Source organism: Anthonomus grandis, chromosome 7, assembly GCF_022605725.1.
Source record: "Anthonomus grandis grandis chromosome 7, icAntGran1.3, whole genome shotgun sequence".
In the NCBI taxonomy this organism is placed as follows: domain Eukaryota; kingdom Metazoa; phylum Arthropoda; class Insecta; order Coleoptera; family Curculionidae; genus Anthonomus; species Anthonomus grandis.
In genome coordinates, this window is record NC_065552.1 from 14,990,607 (window position 1) to 15,009,185 (window position 18,579).

The following is an 18,579-nucleotide window of genomic DNA, read 5'->3' on the forward strand; positions in this document are numbered from 1 at the left end:
TTGGAAAAGAAAATAACGTTATTCTAAATAAAATTTGTATGTTTCTCTATTTAAAATACCTAACATCTCGCTTTGTCCTACCACAATTACCAAATTTAAAATTCGTCTTTTGAAGGAAAAAAAAACAACTATAGTTGCAAAATAGTCTGCTACATATTTTTCATAGAAAACAAGTTCTTTATAATATAAAACTATATATTGACATGAATTCTAATAAACTGACTTAATTAATCAATAACAGTTTTTTTTGGTCTATTAAAAAGTCGGCTATAAAGATACATATTGTCTATTAAAATAACATTAACTTTGTCATTTATAAGGAGTTTTTAGAAAGATATTTTAGTATATACTATAATATTGCCATATTGTTTCCGCGACAAGAAGTTAATCTATATGACAGGCCTCCGATAACAGCAAATATCAACATAACTGTAAAAATAAATTAGGATGTAGGTGCAGACTCTTGGTAGTTTACGACTTCGGATGCATACATATCTCTTTTTCAAGGTGCTTCCTCTTTCTTCAGAATTAATTCTTTTCTTGACGGCATTTACTTTATTTTTATTTATTCATTAGGAGTTTATTAAGATAGGATTTTGATAAGGATGTTTCCGAGATCAACGCTAAGAAACAATAATACTACATTACGCAGATTTAGCCAATTCAAAAGAAGATTTTAAAAAATTTTATATTTGAGTACATAAAGTGTTGAAATTTTGCATTGCATTTTATTTTAATAAGAATAAAGATCATCTTGAAAAACATGGAGGACTTATTTCAACTTGCAGTGTGTTGTTGTTGCACTTTGTGAGAATGTGTTCACATGTATATATTTTAATGTGTGTGAAATTCAAAAATAAATGAAAAGATTGTCTTTATTTCTAAAAATAGGTTTCAATTCTTTTTTGTAACTTTAAAAATATTTTTAAGGTTATTCTATATAGAATTTTCTAAAAAACTAGGCTAACTTGCGAAACCGGCCGTGGCTTCGCTCGCGTGGAAGCTGAATGACTTACTCTTTAAGTGGTACTGAATTACACTACAAAACAAAGGGCGCTGCGCAAGAACGATCATAATATATGAATCTATTGTCCATCATTCGCGTAATGTTATTGCAAAATCAACCACAAATCCGCAATAAAATCCATGCCTATAATCTTCCTCGGGCAAAAAGATTATTTCGTAGCGCAGTTTAGGCCTGATGCTAATATTCCAAATTTTCCTTACGTTGAAATTGGCTTATTATATATGCTTATATATCTTGGGTTATTATATAAATTTTTGGATCCATGAATAAACCATGAATAACTGTATCCCACTCTATATAAACATAAGTCATAAAATATCTAAGGCGGATTATGAAGGCTAGGTGAGGTTTGTTGTGAGTTGCATCTTTGTGTCCCTCCACTCCGCAGGTTTATTGTGGCTCACTCTAGGTGTTTCCCTCCATAAGAGGTCGATAATTTAATTGCGAGAAGCTTTCTTAATATCTTCCGTTTTAGGTAAGGCATTACCGAAGATGGCCTGCCTGGTTCTCTCTAGTGCCAGACATCTGCATAAGATGTGCTCTGCAGTCTCGACCTGTCCTCCTCCATGAGTCTGCTTTCGGCTATTTCCGCAAAACCAATCCTATTCATGTGTATTTATTCCCTTATGGTATCTGTATCCTGCTAATCCCTTCCAGTAACGCTTTGCTTTGTTATACACGGGTTGTGATTTTGTGTTTTGCCAGTGATTTAGTGTAGTCAATGTCTAATGCTGGTTTTAGACCTATCAGGTTGGATTCTGCTTCGATTGGCTAGTTAAGCAGGCGCCTCATTTCCTGTAAGCCTAACATGTTCCGGAATTTATGTTAGGGTAATTTTGTTCCTTTTCCCAAATCAGCTCGTTTTTGTAAGTCCATATTGCTCTACATACTAAATACCTCCATATTGCAGGTAAAGGATTCTAGGCTTTTAGGGCCGCATGACTATCGCTGTAGATTTTGATGGTTTTGTTTTTAAGTTGCAATTGTTTAAGCATGCTTGGCATGTACTTCCGCTTAAAAAATTGATGAGTGTTTCCCAAAGCAGATAGATATTTCTATCCTTAGGTTATTGAAGTATATTCCAGATCCTACTCCATAATTGGTTTTGAAGCCGTCTAAATATACTCAGATGGATGCTTTCTTTAGTTCCATTTGTTTCTGGTCCAAGTCCGCTCGGTCTGGCACGTTGACCGGGTATGAACTTGTGTTTAGTATTTTTGGCGGATTATAAAAATTCTACAACATAAATAGAATAAATACTATAGCACTGTGACTCCCGTAGAATTGGAGGTCTTGAAGTCTGGTAGACCTGTGTTTGGCTGGGCGGGCTAACCTGAGCGGCGGCGAGCTAAGGAGAACCTTGAGTGGCTTAAGCTTGAGTGGCTTGGGTGATACGAATCAGGGGTTGCAGTGTTAAAGAGCAGTGTATAAGTACTGATACTTTGTTTTTATCAGGTTGTTTTTAAATTACACTTTTTTGTATCTCTGTTTTGAAATAAAACAACCAAATTTCTTTAAAATTACGGTGTGATTTATTCCGGTTGTACTCTCAACACACACATACAGAAACCTTAACCTATCTTCTTCCTCCCGCTTCGTCGCGTCGTGCCTGTACGTACGCATGCAAAAAAACCCTGGCTTACGTAATTCGATGTTGCCGCTGTGACATATTTTTATTGGTATTTAAACATTTAAACATGCCCCCCGCCTTGAAGCCACTAGGGGTTCAATAAAAAGAAGAAAGAAACATAAGAACACATACTCTAAAGCTATGACCTTCACACATTAGGTATAAACTTATAAGACTAAACAACCCGAGAAACAACCTTTAATTAAATTTAAGGCCTAATTTTAACATCAACTCGAACATCACTGTCTTAGGAGTTAGGGATGTCACTAGAGCATGGCTCCTCTAAAGCATCTATAGGTAGTACACAAATTTTAGTAAATGCTCTTTTAATCACTCCATGCTCAGTTTTTATGGTTGCCACTCTAGCCACTCCATCTTGACCAGGATGAACTTTCTCGATACGACCCATACACCACCGAAGAGGAGAAATGTTGTTTTCCTTAACAACTACCAACATGCCTGGTTTCAGGCTTTGTTGACTGGTGTGCCACTTTTGCAGAACTTGCAGCTCGGAGACATATTCAACTGCCCAACGCGACCAGAAATGTTGTTGCATCTGTTGAAAGCGTTGATACACGGAAAGTCTATTTTCGGGTATATGTCGCACCTCTGGATCTGGTAAAGGCATCATTGGTCGCCCAATCAAAAAATGTGAGGGAGTTAGAGCGGAATAGTCACTAGGGTCATTGGACATGGGTGTTAGGGGTCGGGAGTTTAAAATGGCTTCAATTTCACACAAAACAGTAGAAAAATCTTCATATACTAAACACGCATTTGCCAGTACCCTCTTTAAATGAACCTTGCAGGATTTTACACCGGCCTCCCATAGCCCTCCGAAATGAGGTGAAAAGGCAGGTATGAAATGCCACTCCACACCTTGATTGGCAATTAATTCACTAATATTATCACTGGACTCCTGAAGAAACTTACCAAGTGCCTCTAGTTCACTCTTAGCCCCAACAAAATTTGTACCATTATCTGAGAACATCTTGTTGGGTTTACCACGCCGCGCCACAAATCGCCGAAATGTCGCTATAAAGGCTTCTTTTGTTAGTTCAGTTACTACTTCAAGGTGTATAGCTTTTGTAGTAAAACAGACAAAAACTGCGATATATCCCTTTATTTTAATACACCCCTTACCCCTTTTATTTTTAATAAGCACTGGACCCGCATAGTCTACTCCACATGAAGAAAAATGAGGGGCAGGTATTACCCGATCAGCAGGTAACATTCCCATAATGACACTCTTATTTCTTGGTTTAGCTCTGAAACACCTGACACATTCATACACTATCTTTCTAGCTAGAGTTCTGCCTCCTATAGGCCAGTACTTATCTCTCACCGAATATAATAGCAACTGGGGACCAGCATGATATAATCTAATGTGCTCATGCTTGAATAAAAGACCTGTAAGCTCATGTTTACTATCAAGCACAATTGGATGTTTTTTATCGAAATCAAAATTAGATTGTTCTAACCGCCCACCTACTCTAAGGAATCCTTTGTCATCTAGAAATGGATTTAACCTTTTAAGTTTGCTAGATTTACTCACACTTCTATTGTTGGATAAATCTATTATTTCTTCACTAAAACTTTTCTGTTGTGAGATTTTAATCAACACCAAAAAAGCTTCTTGAAGCTCAGACACAGACAAATAAGAACTACTCACATTAGAAGATTTTTCAGGTGACCCTTTCTTTTGACAATTTTTAATGAATCTCCAGCAATAGGCACACACACGCTGTAACTTAGACAAAGAGGAAAATCGGTTAAAAGGAAAGGGATTAACTTCCTCTATTTTAAAAGACATCACTTGTCGTTTAAGCTCAGGTAGTACTTCTAGAGGGTTAAATTTGGATTTTGGCCAGTCATGATTAGGATAAGCAAGCCAATGGGGACCTCTCCACCATAACTCAAAACTACCAAGGTTTTGTGGGCTAATACCTCGAGATAATACATCTGCAGGATTATCCTGCGATGAAATGTGATTCCACTGATCAGGGGAACTCATTGACTGGATTTGACAAACCCTATTACCTACAAAGGTCTGCAAGAGATTTGGTGGCGTTTTAATCCAGCTCAAACATACACTAGAGTCGGTCCATAGATAACACGCATCAAATTTTAAATTCATTAATATTCTTACCTTATTTACTAAGGTAGCCAATAAATAGGCAGCACAAAGCTCTAATCTGGGTATTGTTAATACCTTTAAGGGTGACACCTTCGACTTTGAGCATAATAATCTCACTTGCATATCCCCACTCTTGGTCACACTACGTAAATATATACATGCTCCATAAGCTTCCAAGGAAGCGTCAGAAAACCCATGAATTTCGATGCTTACTGGATTATAACATAACACATGTCGGGGTATTTTCACATAATTCAATTTTGGAAGTTGTTGCTTAAAATTACACCACCTAGTATTAAGATCTGAGGGAAGGGACTCATCCCATGACAGTTTGTTTAACCATAACCTCTGAAGGATCACCTTTGCTACAATAACACATGGAGCCACCAGCCCCAAAGGGTCAAAAATTTGTGCTATGTCTGATAACACAGTTCTCTTTGTTATTCGATCCCTATCATTATTATTAATACGAAACATCAAGTAATCTTCATCACACAACCAGTACAAACCCAAGGTCTTTGTTTTTTCTGATTCACCAAACACTAAAATAGAGGATAATGAGTATTTGTCCCTTAGATGATCTAACACTTCCTTGCTATTAGATGCCCATTTTTGTAACTCAAAACCTCCAGATCTTAACACCTCACTCACTTCATTACACAGGTTAATAGCTCCACCAGCAGACTCAGATCCGGATATCCAGTCATCCATATAGAAATCCTTGTCAATGACCTTGGATGCCTTTGGATATGTGTCACTTGACTCACTTGCCAACTGTTTTAAGCATCGGACTGCCAGGTATGGGGCAGAGGATGTGCCATAAGTTACTGTTTGAAGTTTATACGTTAAAAGATCATGAGATGGATCTGACCTCCATACAATTCTCTGCAAGTCCAACTGACTAGGATGAATCAGTATCTGCCGATACATTTTAATAATGTCAGCACATATAACCACATTATGTTGTCTGAATCTTAAAATGATTTGAAATAACTCATCTTGCAGAGTAGGTCCCACTAACTGGATACTATTTAAAGACTCACCACTCTCAGAAACAGCAGACCCGTCAAACACTACTCTTAATTTAGTAGTTGGACTCTTATCATTGGTCACACAATGGTGTGGAAAATAAAAAGAAGGACTCTTATTTAACTCCTCTGGAGGGACTTCCACCATATGTCCTAGACGCTTGTACTCTTCCATGAATGCTATATATTTTTCACTTAATATTGGATTTTTTGCCAATTTATTTTCCAATGCAAAGAACCTCCTCACAGCCTGGTGTCTCGAATCACCTAAACATTCTGGTGAATCCTTTAGGGGAATATGGACTATGAAACGCCCAGACTCATTTCGACTTGTTGTTTTAGAGAAAATACCCTCACACTGTTGCTCCTCACCTGACAACAATTTTTTCTCAACTTGCACCTCCTCCACCTCCCAGAACCTTTGCAACATGTCCTCAATACTAAACTTTCCTGAAAAATGACAACTGAAACTGGATGGTCGTAATACCTTGTTAAGATTTCCCTTGTTACACTCACCACCAATAATCCAGCCTAGCCTTGTTTTTTGTAGGACAGGCAAACCCTCACCCAGACTGATTTGACCTATACACAACAAATTCAAATAAACACTTCCACCAATAAGGATATCAATATCCCCTGAATGATTAAAACTTGGATCAGCTAAATTTATGTGGTTTGGAATAGGCCAATTCCCTGTACTAAAGGAATTTGATGGGTAATTGTCACTTAGAATAGGGATTACCAAACATGAAAGTTCAGTTTTATAATTGGTTTTAAGCCCTTCTAACTGGACCATACACCGATACTTTAATTGGTTTATTGTTTTTCCAACACCCGTTATAGTAGATGACAACTCTATTTTAGGTAAACCCAATCTATCACTACACTTCTGTGATATAAAATGGCTCTGGCTGCCACTATCCAAAAGTGCTCGACACACCTGGTAGCCACCGTTTATGTCTTTCACCTGCACTAGAGCCGTTTGTAACAACACTTGCTCTTTGTTATAACACCGTTCACTAGACATATTTATTGTAGTATTCACTAAGGAATTTGCTGCACCCTGAGACTCCTGAGTATTTTGTTCAGAATAAGGTTCAGCATTACTTTTTCGAACAAAGTGCAACAATGTGTGATGTTTTAAATTGCATTTTTGACATCGAGATGATGTACAGTTAGTGTAAGCATGACCCATTTTAAGACAATTAAAACATAAATGTAATTGTTTTACTTTATCTACCCTCTCATTGGTAGATAATTTTAAAAAATTACCACATTTAGATAAAACATGAGCACCGGAACACATAGAACACGAGTTACTAGAAAAAGGGACATTTTGGGCATTAAACACTCTTTTGTGATTGTAATTTCTATCTACACTTACTTTCTCCACCTTATCTTTACACAACTCTAAATTCTCTAAGAAATCCGCCCTTGCTCTTAAGAAATCCATAAACTCTGGAAAAGTTGGCAATACATCACTAGTTTTGGCCTTTTTCTCTTCCCACTCTCGAAATGTTGTCTTATCTAGTTTCCCCCCCAAAATATAAATAAGAAGGGTATCCCAAAACTCACATGGTTGATTTAAACCCTTTAGACATGTAATATGTTTAGACACACTATCTACCATAGTTCTTAAATTACTAGAACTTTCATTTATCAAACTAGGCAGCTTAAACAACTCTTTTACATGATTTTGAACTAAAATACACCGATTTTCGTACCGCTTGCACAAAGTTTCCCATGCTAGGGTGAAGTTATCTCCACAAAGCTCAATACTCCTAATTACCTGTGCAGCACCCCCCTCCAGAGATGCCCTCAGATAATGGAACTTTTGAATATTTGAAATTCCACTGTTAGAATTAATTATTGAGTCAAACAAATCCCGAAACTCTAACCAATTTTTGTAGTCACCAGAAAATTTTTGTAAATTTATTGCAGGTAATTTAACACCTTGAACACCCTGTATACCTCCTCATACCACACTCCAGACTCCAGGCCACCAATCCAGTAAAACTAATTATCGCTTTTCAACACCAAATCAAAACAGGTAACAGGTACACTTTTTAGCGGCGACTTTAGCCTTACTGCGGCTTTGCTTTTATTACACAGGCCACTGTTCTATGACTTGTCTGAACTCGAAAAAATAACACCGGCTTTTTACTCGAGATTTTACGGTTTTTCACTTTTTTACCAGCGTCGTTATCACAAATCGACAGGCCACTTTATTCACTATTCGACACGAAGGACCATATTTTTAAATTACACTTTTTTGTATCTCTGTTTTGAAATAAAACAACCAAATTTCTTTAAAATTACGGTGTGATTTATTCCGGTTGTACTCTCAACACACACATACAGAAACCTTAACCTATCTTCTTCCTCCCGCTTCGTCGCGTCGTGCCTGTACGTACGCATGCAAAAAAACCCTGGCTTACGTAATTCGATGTTGCCGCTGTGACATATTTTTATTGGTATTTAAACATTTAAACAAGGTGATCTGCAAAAACTGTAAGTTGCAGTTGCCACAGAATGATGGTGCTACGCACATACCATGGTGCGCCTGATGAATCAAAACCTTGTTTTCCACTGCCTGGAGCCTACATATAGCGTGAAGTGATCTGTTTAAATGGGGGCGGTCTAGATAAGGATGGAGCGAATAAAGGATTGGTAGATTAGGACCTTGGTTCTTTTAGATAGTTTGCTTTTGGTGTGGACGAGGGAGTAGATGGCGGATAGGATAGTTGGTTTTTGACCTTACCAGTTTGGACCTTGGCTTGTCTCTTTTAGTCGAAAGTTACTCCCAAATATAGGCCTAAGCGAAGCATCTCAGAGCGATAGCGCTTTATTTCAGATGGCCAGTTGATGCTCTCTTCCTTTTGGAGCACTACCTTGGTCTTCCGGTCTTGATCGATTTGTAGACGTTTTATGTCTTTGCAGTATAGATTTTGTGATCTTTTACATGAAAAGTTGTAGTTATAGCGGTGTTATCGGTATTCTGAAAAGGGATATTGTTTGGCTTTTCTGAAAAATCGCGCATAAAGATTATAAATAATAGGGAGGAAAGAGAGAAACCGTTTGAGAATTCCTGCTATTATTGGGTCGTAGGTGGATGTAAAACCGTCTGCACTGACACGAAATGATTGGTTGGTTAAAAATGAATGGACAGGTTTAAAAAGGCATTCGGAAAAACGGTCCTAGCTCATGCAATAATCCGTCGTGCCCCATCTTATCGAAAGCCTTACTTATGTCATACTCCTATTTAAACCTTTAGTGTGATACTCAAATTACGAGACTTTTTACTTTTTACGAGAGTTTTACCATTAACCAAACCTCTAAAAAAAATGGTTTAATGCTAACAAACATAAACTTAACCAGGATAAGACCCAAAAGATGCTGTTTTCAATAAGAGACACTCAAGATTCCAGAAATCCATCTGAGAATGGAGAAACTGTGTGTTCTTGCTGAGAAACCTCTATGACTGTGTATCTCAGAGTACAATGTTAAATACCTACTATGGCATGGTTCACTTTGTTATGACCGATGGAGTTTTAGCTTTGGGTGGATCACGTCAAGATCGCGAAACACGTGTCGAGAATAAAAATAGAGAGATGTGTTTAGTGGTAAAACTGTCTCGTAATTTAATTCACTTATGTCGAGAAGTGCATTTGATTGAAGTGCATTGAAGCACTTGATTACCTCCGAGGAGAATGTAGACGTCAATTGTCTGGTGAGTGATGAAGTGTTTGATACTAAAACCAAACTGACCATTGAAAATTATTTTGTGTCTATTGCAAAAAATAAAGATTCTTCTTCTGAAGAAGAAGCGATTTTTATCATTGCTGAAAAGAGACTAATTGGCTAATAACTCGAGAGATTTGTCGCAGATTGGGCCGGCTTCGTGGGTTTTCTGTATGGTCAGTTGCCTCAGTCACACTTACTCACTCAGTAGTAAAACACCTTTATTTAATTTAAATAGGGTGTTTATTAAGGTTAACATCTTACTTGGTCAGAGTTTAAAACCCAAAGGTACCTGAATTCGTCAGTGATCACTTCGGAAGCATTACATAATAAGGCGTAACGTTGAAGTGTTTTAATTTACATAATTATAAGATAAATATAGTTAGTTAAGTTTTAAAGACTAAAATTAGAAGGTGATAAGATAATAAATTCATGTTAAATCATAGAAAGAAATCAAAATAATATGGTTAAGATCAATTGAGGAAAAGAAAATGACTAGTAAGCTTACGGGTCAAGTTCCATGGTGTTCTTCTTTCGGGGGCGAGAGCCCGCGATGAGCTATTTTCACCACATAGGGCTTAAAGCATGATGTAGGAGAGATTGAGGAACTTCGCTCGTTACTTTATGGGTTTAGCCGCTATGGGCCCAACCAAAACCCATACGTAGATCACTAATAAGCAAACCATAGAGTTCCTGGTAGAAAGTACAAATACGGGCCAAATCGTAATAATTCGACACGCGGCGCCACTGGCGTCCGCTTTAGTAAACCGGTTGACCAATTCAATTGCCGTGAAATCTTCTCCATGCACAGCATATTGTAAACAATAACAAAGAATTAAAATAGTGATAATATTGATAGTGGTTCAATAAAAAATATTGGCGAATTCCATTAAGAGTCGAAGGCAATTGTAATTATGGTGGGTGTCTCAGTCAGCAGTCTCGTACTTATAAAGTTTTGAAAGAAAAATTTAGAACAAAGTAATTTTTAAATATTTTAACCAAATGAATAAAAGTTAGGATTATCCAGATCCCGTCTAAAGCGTAATTAATCCTGTAACATTTTAAGGGTCTGGGGAGAATTGATCTTCGAGAGAGTTTGCAATGATCTCAATCTTTTTTTGTGGGTCCGAAATTCCCGTGTTGTAATAATTATTGAAAGAAAAGGGCTTCTTACCCCCTTTCATCAGGTTCCGAGCTAGGCGAAAAAGCCTTGAAGGACATTCAATATTTTTCTCAATATCGTCGAGTTATTGCTCCCATATCTCGAAGCTCTAGATTCTTCAAGAAGTATTTGTACTCAATGATTGGCACCATTAAACTGCTGTATTATAAAAAAATCGTCTGACTTTATAACTTGTTTTCTAAGACAGTTTAGTTGTCTTATTTCCTCTCTTATATCCTTTGGAATATGAGTTTTATTAAAGTTTTGAGAAATGTTGAAAATCGTTGAATAAAAGGAATAGGGAAGCGAGGATATTGGCGAAGTAATCAAGGTCTAGGTAAATGGGAAGGTGGTTGGAAGAGGAATCATATAATACATGAATGTAAGTAGCCATAGGAGTGTTTTTAAAGGAAAATAAGCTGAAAAATTCGGGGGAACAGTATGTAGCAATATGAGTTGGTTCTTGAAGGGGCGAGAGCATACAGTATAAGGAGGTCCCTTGGGTTTGAGCACTTATATCCTCAATCTAGTGTTTGTCCTACTAAGATGTGTGTCAGAAGAGGTTTGCAATTTGGAGTCAACTTACTTCTTTGGAGTATCTTAAGTAAACAAAACCTAGCAGAATTGGGCTTTTACTCATTACATTTGTGATGAATGTTGATTCAAGAATAGGATCGGAGCTTGAATCCGTGTTGAGGCTTCAAGAAATAAATATCTTTTGTATAGATGATATAAAAGCAGCAAACATTTTTTTTGGGGATTAAGAGTCGTATTGCCATTAGAAATGGGCGCGTGTTGTAGCGCAGGATATTAAAAAAAGGCATATATATCTTAGCTTAGTTTAAACAAATGTTCCTGAAAGTCAATACTTTTCACTCCTTAACATAATGCAGGCAGATTTTGAAAATTACCTGCTTGCTATGCTAATCTGTTGTGCGATTCAGGCATCGTGGATTCAGATACGCAAAGTATACTCCGAACAATAAGAACAATAAAATACTACGTAGCTCGAGTGCAATGATAGTCTATTGCCCTTACATGGCAGTGTGAATGCGCTGAAGGAATATATATATATATATATATATATCTATATATATATATATTAATAATAGCCAAGCCCGACCATCAGTCTATCTTGGATTAGTAAATGCCCATGTGAATATAGATTTTAGGCCTGGAGACCACCTCCCAAAATTAATTTACAATATAAGCTTGGTTCTTTAACAAATCATTTATGATAATTTGTAATTATATAAAAGACTGGACAAGTTTTTATCGCGAGAAGAGTTAAGAGATAATAAGAAACGCTATTTGAAAATATACAAATAATCTGTTAAAAATCGTGTCATATATTTAATCAAAAAGTAAATAAATACCGGTTAAAGATATACATTTATGCACTAAATCTAGCTTGTCTAACTGACTAGCGGCAAGAAATTAAGGATCTAAGTTTAAATAAAACCATAACATAAAATAATTTTAGATTTTCGGCAAGAAAACAATATGTATGTAAATTAAGGCAGCTACTGCAGTAATACAATCACATCAAGGTTTAACAAATGAGTTTTATAAGTCTAGTTTAAATATATACGAAATATATATAAGACATCATAATACTTTTCTTAATTTATAAAATAAATTTCAAATAAAGTTCTTTGGTTAATGCAAAACCTGCTACAACGAACTTATCACATGTCCTGATTTTACTGGCCATGGTCTGTTTGATACTATCACAGAAAAACTAAATTGAAAGAATTTATATTAACAGAGAAGAATAAAGTTAAAATAAACAAACACAATTCGGTCTTTAATAACACTTTTTCTATTTAGAAAACTTTATTATGAGAATTAAAATCCTTAATTGTTTTTACCGCTTATTTAGTTTTAACCACAGCGTCAAATATGTCGCAGCATGCATAAGACACCATATAAAAACCACCATAGAGATATTTGATACCAAATCAATATTGACAATATCCATTTCCTTTAAAAACTTAGCAGGGTCAGAGTAATGACAGTATGTCTCGTCTTCCGGACAGTAGAGGTCCTTCCGGTTGAACCCGTACACAGCCACAACAACTCCATGGAAAGTAGCTCTAAAGTAACTTATTGAAAACAGCCATCTAAACATGCTAGGTGTATCGTAACGACGTAGACAGAACCCGAAGATTGAGAAGCAACATGCTAAAACAGGACCGATGAAGACTGCAATCTGTAAAATAAAAAGGTAATTTACAAATTGTTTTTTGTTTTATGATAAAGTGTAATAATAAACTGCAATAACCACCTTTGTACTCGTAGTAGCTCCAATGAAATATCCCATCGACTGTGCACACAGAGTACCAAGAGTAACAAATAGAATGAAAAGACCTGCTCGGTAGTCTATCGGTTGACTCGTCAAATAATAGGATATAACGATATAAGTCCACGTACACAGAACCTGTAAACAAAGTTGCAAAATTAATTATATCCATAAAAATGTCTCTAAGCTTTAAATATTAATCAAAAATATTAAGTCTAATGTTGGTGTACTCTTAAATTTTTAAATCGAGAGTCTGATAAACATTATATTTTTCAAATTTTTCATACGGATATCAAGTTTATTAACCAAAGTTTACGTTAAGTTACAAAATGTCGTATGTTTTATTTATTTTCTATAATTTACTTTCAATATCAATGGTTTAAGTTTATATAAAGCAATTCCTTGTCTTCTTTGGATTCATTCATAGATTCAGTGCTACTTTGATAAAATTTACTTTATGATATTGGTCTGGCATTTACTTTTAGTAATTAAAGGAAATCCAAATATACGGTTGAAATCATCCAAAAACTTGTTTTAAAAAAATTATCTAGGTCCAACAAGAAATGCAAGAATTTTATCAGATATTTGTAAAATATATATTATTATTTTTATTTAAAAAAAACGGTTCATCCTCTTACTTGTTAGCCAATGTACACTTATTCTAGAGATATAGCACATCGAATGTAATCAGAAAAACGTTTTGGAAGATAAAAACATTTGTCTAAACAAAATTTTTCGATATATATAGCAATCAAGAAATAATTTTATTTGTAGGTACTATATTTCGTTTAGTGTAATCCTACTTCTAACTCTAAGTTGTATATGAAAGTAAAATAAAGTATCACTAAGAAATAATATTTATTTTTATATATATATTATATATTTTATATTTATATATTTTTTCATCAACTACTATGATTTTTAAATTATTTAGTAGTGCCTTACTCCTCACATCTGAAAACATGTTTAAGATATGAGGCGTTGCCAATTGCATTTTTTATTCAACAATTTTCAATTGCATTTCCTACGTTATAGAGCCGTCAAAATGGTGAGTTCGCCTTTGTTTTACCTTCTAAATAACCGCAATATCCAATAACTGGGTTTTAATTGGGCGATAGCCGAGCGGGTAGTAAGGGCGAACTGAACAATATCGCGGTAATGGTAGTTTAGGGTTTCGTGCGTTGAATATTATTTTTGGTTCAGGTTTGGCGCTAGCCAATTTCTGTTTACTTTACTGTTAAGTTTATGTTTTGTTGATTAGATTTTTTTTAATATAAAAAAATATAATGGAACCTTCGAGTAGTGAAAGTAGTAGTGAACCCGATAATAGTGGTGTGTCGGGTTATTCGCGAAAGAGATTTGTCACAATTAATGATAAGCAGAAAATTTCATGTCAAGTAAAGCAAAATTCGGGGACTGCTTATGTTTTAAGAAACACCAATAGGGAGGTTGTTGCCTGCAAGATTGGTCCTTCGTGTAACTGTGGATGTTTGGGAAAAATAGGCGAAGAGCAGGTAGCCAATATTTTCGAGTCCTTTTGGCACAAGCAAACTACGATCTACAGAATGCTTACTATTAAAGTTATTATCCTCCAATGATATAAAAAGGTCCTATGCAAGGAGGCATCCAAGCCGAGAGACGCATTCAATATCATGTGACTGTTAATCACGTTGTCCTCACCGTTTGTCGCACTGATTTTAATAAAATTCATGATTTTTTATAACATTCATGGAATTTTATAAAACAAAACCAACAGGACTGGAACTGTTACAAAGAAGGAAGAAAAATCAGCGAACAAAATATGAAATGACGATCTTTTGAAAATAAAGGAACACCTCATGTCACTGTCTACTGTACCAAGTCATTATTGTCGTGCTAAAAGTCCTCATCGAAAATATTTACACGTTGGTCTTAACACTAAAAAGCTCTAGTCTCTCTACAACGAATGGCTTACCGAAAATTACCCTGGGTACATCCCGGTAAATGAGAACTATTATCGCGATACATTTAATAAGTTTTATATTGGTTTTGAGCCCCCAAAGAGTGACACATGTAGTTATTGCGATAAGGTAGATATAAAACTAAAAAATAGTCAAGTTAACCATTCGGAAAGTGCTACTCAAATGAACAGTCTTTAACAAGAGAAGGAGGTACACCTGGCTCGTGCAAAAAATGCTCAGTCTCTTCTTAAAAAGTTTAAGAGTAATGCATGACTCAATTCTTATAATTGCTTTTGATCTGCTGCAAGCCTTGCCAACCCCAAAACTGACTACTGGGATTCAGTATTACAAAAGGAAGCTATGGACGTATAACTTCTGCATCCACAATGTCAAAACGGGTTGTTCTACCAGGTATCTTTGGGATGAAAGTACAGGGAGACGTGGATCATGTGAGATTGCCAGCTGCTCATACGATCACTGTGTAAAGTTGATGCTAATATTAGAACAGTTTTTATGTTTAGTGATAACTGTTCTAGGCAAAACAAAAATTAAATGTTCTAGCAAATTGGGACATTTTGGGGACATTTTAGGAACATTGAACGGGAAATAAGAAATAGCACTGTATACCATGAATCACTATAAGCTAATGATTGAAAAATGCCGCCAAAAAACCCAGTTTTCCGTTGTCCAACTTACGCAGGATATGATTTTAAATTTTTCCGATCTTCAAAAGAAAAAAACCAAAGTGCAGAGGGCTAGTACTAAGTTTAAATATGGAAAAATCTTTGAGTTTACAGAAAACTTTAAGCAAGGTTTTTATATTCATGCTGCTTACAATTTGGATGTTAAGACAGCAATTAAACTACAGAAAGGTAAAAGGCAAATTCATGATCCTAATCATTTTAATTTGGCCATTGAAGCATTGACGAGACTTTATAGTACCATTTTAAAATACCAGCTCCCAAATTAAAGGATTCAAGACTTACTGTAAGTACCTCTACCTTGGAGTCGGTACTTTGCAAAAATCATAGACACTCAAGAAGCAGCCTCTAATGAAAATGCTGAAAATGAAAACCTTTTGGACGATTACCAAATAGAATACAACTACTGAACTTGACTAATTATTTTTGCTTCTTTATTTTATTTTTTCTTATGTTAGTTTAAGACTATAAGTTACTGATTTGTTTTTTATACGTAAGTTACTTTTTTTAAAAAGAATAAGGTCAGTTTAAAGCAGCTTTTAGATTTACTAAGAGCCTTTTAGTGAACCTGACGTTACTTACACTTTACATTTTATGAGTCATAATTTTTGTCCTGTAAGTAACCAGAAACTATAAGAAAATTAGATAAAAAAAAATATTATAAAAGATTGAACTAATACAAAGAAAATAAAAAAATTTGTGAGCTATGCTATGTTAGTAAATAATCAGTAAGTATGAAATCAAAATGTTGCCATTTTTTGTTGAATTCACCCTCTGTAATTTTGTGTAATTGTAAAGTGTAATAAATTTTTACAATCAATTACTATTATCTTTTAAACTATTTGGAAATGGCTCACACGCCTTTATCCAAAAAAAAAGGATTTTTTTAAATTTTTATGCATTTTATGCTTTGACTTATTTACCAAATTTGAGGATGTGGCTAAATTCGTATCAATTTTTATAATTTTTAAAATATTTGGGGATGGTTAGCACCGTTTTAACCCCTGAAAAAATATATTTTTAAGATATATTGTGCAATTTAAATTATTTTATCTAGATGCCAAGTTTGAAGGTGTAATACGTTTTTTACCATTTGGGGTTAATTATTTTACTTAATCATTTTTACTTAACTTTATTTGGAAATCATATACGCATATTTTCAAATTGAAAATTTACATGATTCTCTCTTACTTATTAAGCCCTTACAAATATGTCATAAAGCAAATAGGGAATCTAAATATAATTGGTGACTATTAATACCTATGTCTTGACGATTTTTTTACTATATAAATAAGAATAGGCAAATAAATCACTTACTTGAAAAGGTATCTCTATCAATATCACAGACATAAGGTACGGTGAAAGTTTATACCATCTGTTGAAATGCTCCCGTGTAAGAATCTTCATCTCCAATGGAACTAAAAATAAAGAAGATATATAATTTATTAGAGTTATGATTGGTTTTATTTTATATAAAAAAAATCTCGACTAACACATTCCTGAAATTATAGATCAGTTTATCATATTATATTCGTGGGACTGAGAAGCGAACTAGAAGAGACATAATGAAATTCTTAGAAATAAAAGTAGTTTTCAAGCAAAAATATATTTTTTTAGCTTCAAATGAAACAAGCAAAAATATTTATGAACTCTATGTAAAATAATACAAAATTACACAATCTTATGATTAACTTAGTTAACCTTCCGTAAGTGATAATTGACCTTCTATGATTGCAATGGCAAAAAACCAATAAATAATTATGCGAATTGAATCAATTAAGAATTAAATCGTCACGGTAATGATTATTAATAAAATGTTATGACCAATCAAGTTCCAAATTCCTAAAGTTTTATTATTCATTATAAATTGTGGCAATCTTTTCAATTGCTATTTATCATAACATCAAGTGATAAATCTCTTCTAAAAAAATATATAAATAATTTGTTAATTGAAATTGTTTCCTGAAAATTTCATTAAAAATCTATATTTTTTCTAATTCTAGTTACGCAATCTAAAAAAACCGCAATCAATACGTGCAATTTTAATTAATTAAAGTTCGTTTTTTTTCAATCAACATGCAAAATTCAATATCAGTGCGTTTTAAAATAATTTTGTACTTATGCATGCATGGACTATGTATAATTATTTTATTTAACGGATTTATTTCATGTTAGTTGTCTATAATTCTAAAATACTCTAAAAAAAAGGTGTAAAAAGTTGTGGCTCGACTAATAGACAATTTTTAACTTTTATGCATTAAATTCTAACGAATATTCTTTGTTACCGATGATATATTAATATTACAAATAAATGTATTAATTTTATATAAATTAAGAGATATACATTACTGAAAGTTATATAAACTTGATAAAATAGATAAAAAGTATTATTTAAGCAATTGCTTCTAAAATATCTGTTTCTTTTTCCGACAACTATTTCAGAATGCGGTTTAAAATTCATAAAACTAATAATCACAAAATGTTAATTATTTAAATAGATTATTTTAATACTCATTAAATTTATATCGTTAATGCATTTTTTCAAGTGGTTTCAAGTGAGAGAGGTAGAAAGTATAAGTATAGTAAGTAGTATATATAAGTATAGTATAGTAATAGTAAGTAGTAAGTATCTATAATAAGTAAAATAAATAATTTTGTTACAGGCACTTGACAAAAAATTTAGGAAAATATAGAAAAACTTTTTTCTTTACCTTGTACAGTGTAGGAGCTATTTTTGTTTATCAAATACATAAAGATAAACATGTGTTAACGCCTAAATTAAATATTAAAAATAAAACTGGTCTAACTGGTGGTAAAAGGGGTAAAATATTTGTCCTTTAACCTTTATAGTATCTCTAAGTCTTGCTGTTACGTTTGCGTCTTTTTAATATCTTGAATTTTAGAAATGTAAACA

The 18,579-nt window shown here is 34.2% G+C and overlaps 2 protein-coding genes across 2 annotated transcripts in view; both read right to left on the reverse strand.

Moving 5' to 3' along the window:
- Positions 1-2,904: 2,904 nt before the first annotated feature.
- Positions 2,905-7,014, reverse strand: LOC126738734 (uncharacterized). Its single transcript, XM_050444172.1, has one exon. It carries the CDS (start codon positions 7,012-7,014, stop codon positions 2,905-2,907), a length of 4,110 nt encoding a protein of 1,369 aa, XP_050300129.1.
- Positions 7,015-12,051: 5,037 nt separating this feature from the next.
- LOC126738161 (ATP-binding cassette sub-family G member 1-like) overlaps positions 12,052-18,579 on the reverse strand; it is a 77,453-nt gene continuing 70,925 nt past the window's right edge. The window contains exons 10-12 of the mRNA XM_050443354.1: positions 16,983-17,083; positions 13,010-13,162; positions 12,052-12,934 (exon numbers count right to left, since the gene is read on the reverse strand). Coding sequence (XP_050299311.1) covers positions 12,590-12,934; positions 13,010-13,162; positions 16,983-17,083 — 599 coding nt within the window. The 3' untranslated portion in view covers positions 12,052-12,589. The remainder of the gene's footprint in view (positions 12,935-13,009; positions 13,163-16,982; positions 17,084-18,579) is intronic.